The 8,119-nt window shown below is 39.8% G+C and overlaps 1 protein-coding gene across 2 annotated transcripts; it reads right to left on the bottom strand.

Moving 5' to 3' along the window:
• Window positions 1-967: 967 nt before the first annotated feature.
• On the bottom strand, window positions 968-7,421 carry cbx3a (chromobox homolog 3a (HP1 gamma homolog, Drosophila)). Of its 2 annotated transcripts, none has more exons than XM_080858828.1 (7): window positions 7,303-7,421; window positions 4,236-4,319; window positions 3,158-3,208; window positions 2,754-2,893; window positions 2,494-2,662; window positions 1,395-1,489; window positions 968-1,270 (listed from the first exon to the last, which is right to left on the bottom strand). In XM_080858828.1, the coding sequence occupies exons 3-7, from the start codon at window positions 3,194-3,196 to the stop codon at window positions 1,144-1,146; spliced, it is 570 nt and encodes a 189-aa protein (XP_080714954.1). In that variant the 5' UTR covers window positions 3,197-3,208; window positions 4,236-4,319; window positions 7,303-7,421; the 3' UTR covers window positions 968-1,143. The 2 variants fall into 2 exon arrangements, with proteins under 2 accessions (XP_080714954.1, XP_080714955.1); XM_080858829.1 differs by having other exon boundaries at window positions 2,497-2,662.
• Window positions 7,422-8,119: the final 698 nt, after the last annotated feature.

Here is an 8,119-nt window from a genome sequence, read left to right as displayed (position 1 = left end):
GATGCATAAAGGAAAAGCATTTCTTTAGAATGAAGTCTTTATTAATTGATAATGCAATGTCTTCACTACACCCTGATACAGATAACCATATAAGTAATGTCATCAGTATGCAATACCGTATATAACAGCACAGTTCCTTATTGATCATCAGTAGACATAGCCCACTGCTGCTCAACACTGCACTGGCAGCCTTACAGACAACGATCACACACTATAATCTAACAGCTGCTCAGGACAGCGACGGCAGCACTGAACACATTTCTAATGCCCCCAATAAAGGCTAGAGTGAAGAAATACCCAGAACCACAGCAACATTAGCAGTTTACAGCCCTTAATATCTAAACAACTTAGCGAACAAAGTTCAGGTCCTAATCCGCATCATGAGACCAACTGTTCCAAGATGGGACAAGCTCCTGGTTCATGAAAGTGGATAGTGATCGAGGATTTGCTAAAAGACCTAAATTTGGCTGAACAGCAGTTTTGACAACTTTACACATTACAATGGAACAGAACCTGCATGTGGACTAAGCTCACCAGTATTACAAATTTAAGGTTGTTTAATCTCCTATTTAATCTCATCCCAGTAAAGGACATATCTTCCCGCCTAGATGTGTATATTGCCCAATTCCATGTCAGCCAGTTTTATGAATGGCTCCTGAAAGCAGAAACTACATCTACGTTCACCAGTGGCTTCTCAAAGTTCCCAGAGGTTATCTTTCTGCTTTTGTTTGGCTAGATATACTCACTGCTGTTGTGTAAATAGATTTACAGCAGGAACACAAAGATTGATTGCTCCAAAACTAGAGCTGAGGAAAGCAGCTAAAGCTGATAAGTGTAGCAAGCAGTTTGTCAATTTTCACTTGTTTTTTTTCCTCATCACTAGCTCCACACTAAAAGTGGTTTGAGAAAGCAGGGGACAAAGTAAGAACCATGTCAGCACTAGCTTGGAACAAAAAAGGTGTTGGAATACGAGTCATATAAACTTTTATTGCGTTGTTTTGAAAAACAAATATTTACAAAGACATTATACAGCAAACACAGAAGTTACCTTAGCATTCAAGTATGCAAGAACTAAAAACAAGAAAATAAAAGTTGAGTTTGTGTGTGTATGTGTGTGTGTGTGTGTGTGGGTGTGCGCATGCATTACTGCTGCTCGTCTTCAGGGCAGGAGTGCCAGGTGAGGCGCTCCTCGTAAAAGGAGATGACGACCTGTGGGCAGCGCGTGTTGGCCTCTCGCGCCGGGACCAGATCTGCCTCATCAGAATCTTTCCTACAGGCGCGAACACATACAAAGAAAACAAGCATTAGCAGAAAATACTCATTTTACAAAAATGAGCTCATCACTGACAAAAGCACTTTTGTATGATATCTACACAAGTCCAAGCATCCCTCACCATTTCATCAGGAACATGAGCTCCCCGCTGCTGTCTGTGGCGCCGATGATCCTCTCGGGCTCCAGGTTCCGGGCAAAGCCCCGTGGCTTTTCACTCTACACACACACACACACACACACAAATAAACACAGGCATCTCGTCAGTAGGGTTCATCTCCTCACTAGTGTTGACAGTGTTCACAGTGCAGCGCAACCACAGAGCAGTACTCACACATCTGTTCAATGTTTTATCATTTGCAGACAGCATGCTGGTGTGAGAAGGATTAGTAAAAAAAAAACATCGTCCTGCTGGCTCTAAGTCTAAAGCCTCAATGTATACTACACACTGGTGCCACCGTGTGGACATGCAGAGAAACACACCCATTTCTGACAAAAACACAGACCTGAACATCACATCCAGATTCATGCAAGGGCTCAAATGTAAGAAATGTATGTGTAATGAATATTAACTTTGGGAATATGCATAGGCTTCATATGTTTGTTCATCAATAAACTATGCTCTTTAAATCAGTGATATGGTATTGACCTGATCATTTTGAGAAAAAGAAAAATCCTTTACCAAGAAACTTTCAAATGTTTCTTCATCCTTCTGAGAACCAATAAAATTGCTTGCAGAAATTGTTTGCATGATTTTATATTTAAATATGATATGACCCTCTGTCCAACACTGTCAAATATCTGCAAAGTGTTACATATTTTGAGCCCTTAATATTCAATATACCATTTCAACTAAGCCTTTTAATCAAAAACCACAGTGGACTGCGACGCATGTTCATCTTCAGGCCTGGGACATCCACAAGGTCACAAGTGTATACACAGATGTTCTACAGTTCTTTGCATGCTCTTCAAAACACAATACTAAGTGATAAGAGTCCTGTTGATGTCGATGATTCGTGTCTCAAGTTTCCCTTACCAATTTGGCTTGAACATTAAACATGCCCTGAACATCTACTTGCAACAGGAAAAGTTAACTTTTCACAAAGACAGCTACAAATCAAAACCATGCCAATCACAGGGGTGCCATCTTATTTGTCAGGATTTAGTCCATCACAACCGTATCAATTCTTTGCACATTCACATTCATTCAGGGACGAACATACCACCTCTTTCTTCTTCTTAGCTTTGCTCTCTTCAGTCTCTGGCTCGTCAGTGGAGGTCTTTCTCTTGTTCGAGTCCGGTTTCTCCACCACCCCCTTCTGGGCCACATGGAAGGCTGCGATCAGCTCGGGACAGTCCAGATTCTCCTCCGGCTCCCATGTGTTGTCAGCACTGAACACATCCAAGTTCAAAATTAGTCCAAAAAAAGAATTTCAGATGGCCAGACAAGATGGGTGCATTGACGGCTAAAACGCTGACTCACTCTGAGAAGCCTTTCCATTTCAGGAAGTACTCCACTTTCCCATTGACCACACGCTGGTCCATGACCTTCTCCACCACAAACTCCTCCGGCTCGGAGACCTCCTTTTTGGACTTTCCCATCTGCTTCTTCCCCATGGCCGCCTAGAGAAGCGCAGGACAGATTCAATATGGTTGGGGAAGAGACTGACTAGCAACTATGTGTGTGCCCTCATAGAGGCTGGCGTAGACAGCAAGAAACTACTGCACACCATTCTGACATTAAGGATTGCAGCATCGCAAACTCTCAAAAAGACACTCAGCATCAGGTTAGGTGGACAAATTTAGCATCCCACGAATGTGTGTGTGTTTATATATATATATATATATGTTTGTATTAAGGAGGTAAAGTTCAAATGTAGTACACACAGTTTCCTGAGAAAGCGGACGTTTCGGACGGACGTCCATCAGATCCTGTGGCTGTATGAGGTAAACAAAAATGTGTAAAGGTAGATATATATACATATATTAACACACAAATACACACACTTTATAATGGTAATTGTGGCATGACTTGAAAAAGCCACAACCAGCTGGCTTCCCCATGCAAATCAAATAACAAGCCTGAATTATGTGGGCCAAAGGTCATAATACTGTCTCTGGCCTGGGTTTTCACTGGCGCGCTGATAGGGGGGCCACCACAGTGGGTGCTCTAAAAACAGGAGAATTTTGCAAGTTTTCTGTCCAGCTAAAATGTATATTACACCAGTATGAATGATATATTGACTTTTTAAGGTATAAAGACATTTTCAAACCAGATCTAGAACGAGACACATTGCATAACCTATTTCTTACGTTTCCTGTCTCATACTCTCCACATAGCCCCACCCACTCCACGGGGGTCCCACTAGACCACAGCAGCTAGCAAGGGCAGCTATACATTTTACTGTAGTGGCCGCTGATAGACAGAACATTTCCATGAATTTAAGTTGTTAGTTGTTAACAGTATTGCCACATTTGTATATAAACACACACGACACACCCTCACAATAAAGGGAGTTAACACTTAATACATGTGCTCATATGACAGTCTTGAGAAAGTCACATTTTTTACATAGTCCCTTAGTTACCTCTGCTCCTCACCCACATGTAAAAGAGGACTTTTGGTGTTTAACATCGCATCTTTAGCTAGCCAGCTAACAGTTAAATGAATCTAGACCCAGCTGTGAACCATTTACCTACAATTTGTATCTTGAAACGGTTTATCTCCATTTCCCAATGCAAAAAACACAGAATGTAGCCGTGTCTGGACAACTGGCAATTTTGGCGATACTTGGCACACTATGACAGTAAAGAAGGGACTTCTATGTGCACTCAATTTCTATTGGGAATTGAACTTCCATTTTCCTTGACAGATGGCACAGACACTAAAGGGAGTTGTAACATTAACTTGATGGTAAAAAACTGCTCAAAAGGTAGGCACCAACAACAGGTTAAATAAACTTACTGTTAGCTAGTTATAGTACTAGATTGGGACTTCAAATCGGATCGGTCCAAGGCAGTTGCAGTGGTGTCTACTGTAGGCACCTGTCTGATGGCAGATTATAACCACAAAGGTTTCACATCACTTGGTTGAACTGTCAAGAGTTCCTTTGCTCCGTCATGAGCGCACTTACAGGCTTGCACATGGCAATTCAGCAAATATAAATTTGTATGATGATAACACATACAAACACACACACACACACACACACACGTATATATATTTATATGATGATAATAAAAATAATAATAATAACACACGCACACACACATATATATATTTATATGATGATAATAAAAATAATAATAATAACACACACACACACACACACGTATTTATATGATAATACACACGCACACACACACACACACATATATATATATTTATGTGATAATAATACACACACACACATATATATATATCTATATAGAAATCAACCAGCTCGAGCATGAGCCCCCACTAAGAAGTTGTTGGGGAACCATAACATGGCACCTATCTCACCATTACAAAATGAGGAAGCTATTCAAAGTGATACCCGATGCATCCTCATGACTTGAGTAAAATTCTCTTTTAGCCAGGCATTAAAGCCTGAAGTCATCTTCAAATATTGAGAAAGGATTACAAGAACTCTATGCGCCTCTTCTTACAGGAAACAGCTGTAAAGTTAAGAGATTATTGATTTGATTTAAGCTAATTATGAGGTTTTGTGGTTTTTCGAGCTAGCTCAGAAACCACACAGGTTAAAAGCATTACCTTCAGTATATGGGACCATAAATGCATTACAACTCCAACTTCATTTAATATATGCTTTATATAAAGTACATATTATTGAAAAGTAGCTTTTTGTGCATGGGTTTTAAAAAAGCCACACAAGTAAACTTTGATTCGGACACCACATTATGTTTTAGTTTAGACAGTGTATCAAGACTAAAGACAATATTGTATTCCAATGTCTTTCAAATACTACGCCCACCTCAAAGTACAGGCTATTAAATAAAGAACACTTCAGTGTTGAATTATTTTGACAATTCAAATTAATCTGATTCAATCCATTTGAGATTTTGTTTTTAAATGCAACCCATATTGGGCACGCACAGACACAAGTTGTAGAAATCTTTCGCAATTTAGAAAGCATCAAATTCTCTGATGTTCTCTACACTAGTAAGCAAAAGTATCTTCAGCCATAACTGTTGCCATAACAATGCAACACTAAAGCAGAGAATGTCTAAATAGTAAATGAGCTCTGGTTTGATATTGTAAAGTTTAGGCACATTTGGAATGTGAATAGGACGTGTGATTAATAAGTTAGTATTTGCTAAACTGTATGTTAAACACCATTACCAATTAATGAGTCAAGAAAAAAACCACACATTTTAAAATAGAAAATGAACAGTTAAGTAACATGGCTTTAAACATTAGCTAGCTATCGAACCAGCTTAAAGTCTAGGCGCACTTCTAAAGAGAAGGCTAATACATGATAGTCAATAACAGGCCCATTTTAAAGTGGATGTGAATGGAAAGAATCCATTTGTGGGAGTTTTTGACTGCCTTAGACAAACTGCTTGCGAAGTGTGTACGATGGTACAAAACCGTCATACCGTACAAAAAGTCAATCTGTGTTGCGATATTAGTTAGCATTTCTCCAACTGCGCGCTTTTGATGTGCGGCTAGCATCAATATTTTGACCTGCATTGGAGGTTGGGTCTACAGCCTCATCTTGGAATGATACACCAAAAAATAACGCAATGTATTGTTCAGTTACCCCGCTAGCTATGGATTTTAAAGTTTTGCGCCAAAGAATTACATCTGACCAATTTGCCCTCCCTAAAAACACACGTACACATGGCTTCTACTTGTTCGCGTTACTCTCCATTTCGCATTTGCCATGTCAAAATTACAACCAGTTGTCTTTGGTTTGGGTCTAACTACAGCAGGAGATATTATGTGGCACAGCTAGCAAACATAAACGTTAGCAAGTTAGCAACAATGCATGTTTAGCCGTTCTGCAAGTTACTCATTGTTACAGTAAGTCTACCTAACAGATTGCAAGTACATTATCATTATGATGCGTGCTAAAATGTACATATAAGAGTCACCCATTCTCAACCACCGAAATGAATGCTTCCACCACCAAGACGAAAGGTCAGGGGTCATACAAAAACAAAAAATCCCATACCAAGTCTACGTTGACCAACTCATAATGCAACCATCAGATACATCGTTCAATTCGGTAACTCACACTTAAGCAACCGACAGCACTGTAAGGGGCATGGATGTCTGATGGCCTACATATATTGGCTGCGTGGTTACAATGCTAACAAAACGACGTCCATTATGCTAACTTACCGTTAGCAAGCTAAGCGCTGTTTTCTTTAACTTAGCTTCTAGCTAACACCTTTCTAATCAACACATCTACAGAATCCATACTAGTACGAGTCCCCAAGTAGCTTGTGTTTAGGTAACGGTAACGTTACACTGAAAATATAAAGTAGTGTTAGTAAAAATTGTATGGAAATGATCGCACTATCAAAGATGAACTGATGTTCTTAACGATGAATAGTTTGTGTTGCAAATTTACGCTACTCAGATTCTAGGGAGTTGCTGGCTCCTTGGCCATTCGGTATGAATAACGTTTGCTACCTGTGACTTTGGTATCTGCATGCTTTGTAGTTTGCTAATATTAGCTTGGCAGAACAAGAACGCAAGGATGAATTGTCTCTTCAAACCAGTCCGCATAATTGAAAAATAGTATGACTGCTAAAAAAACGACCTTATAAGACTTTTTATTATAATCAAACAGCGTACTTTCAGCATCGAACATTTTACCGTGAACACCATGCTGGAATTGCAAGTTGGCTAGCTCGCTAACCCATCTAGCTCATGCGCGCGAAAAAAGCAGATTGTGTAGTGCTACAACGCAAAAGAAACCTCCATTACCATCCACTTGCGCAAATAAGTAAACGTGCATCTGAATCATTTGCTTTTGATGCATAAGTGTATATGTACTTAGTTAGCAAAACGATACACGTACCTTGGTTTCTTTTGTTTTGATTTGCAGCCCAGCTAGAAATTAATACCGCTTGCTTATCTTGAGTACACGGTGTGAATACAACTGAATAGTGCCCACACAACGTAGAATTTCAACGTTACGCCCACAACTGCAACGTAATTGCGTACAGCCGTCACACAACAAAAGCCACGCCCGCGCTAGGAGAAGAACTAAATGTACCGCATAGCGGCGCGTTATGTGACAGCATGAGCATGGACAATATGTATAACTATAGAATTAACTAGATATCCAATCTGATAGCAAAACTATTTGAACTTGATTAATCAAAGAAAGAGAGAGCAACCTGTACTTCACTGACTTGACCGTCAGCTCAATTAGCTGCCAGGTTGATTATTGGTGTAAGGGCCAGCTTGGGTTGCTATAGTCACGTTAGTAAACTTTTTTTTTTCGCATCAGCATCATTTGATTCATTGTTTAGGCTACCTACCCAATGTACATAACCACACGCAATGATGTATCTTGAATTTTCTTCTTCAAATAGCCAGGAAAGTGCTTTGAGCCTACCCCACTACAGCCATAGGGACAGGATGCACCCGTATCCGAAAAGGTTTTTCGCCAAAGCACATATCATGCAATGTAAACAGAAATGTTTTCAACCCAAGTTTGCGCGTTATTATTCCGCGAAAAAAGCCAGCTCCTTGACTTACATACTTACTGTTCATTAAAATCGATTCATAACATCATACACCACAAGAAAGCTGCCTGTTCTGTTTGCAACATAGGCCTACTACTTTGTTTTCACGAACTAGTTGTTTGATTTACTACAAATTATTGAAAA

Source organism: Sprattus sprattus, assembly GCF_963457725.1.
Source record: "Sprattus sprattus genome assembly, chromosome: 20".
Lineage (NCBI taxonomy): Eukaryota > Metazoa > Chordata > Actinopteri > Clupeiformes > Clupeidae > Sprattus > Sprattus sprattus.
This window is presented reverse-complemented; position numbering and strand designations above follow the sequence as displayed.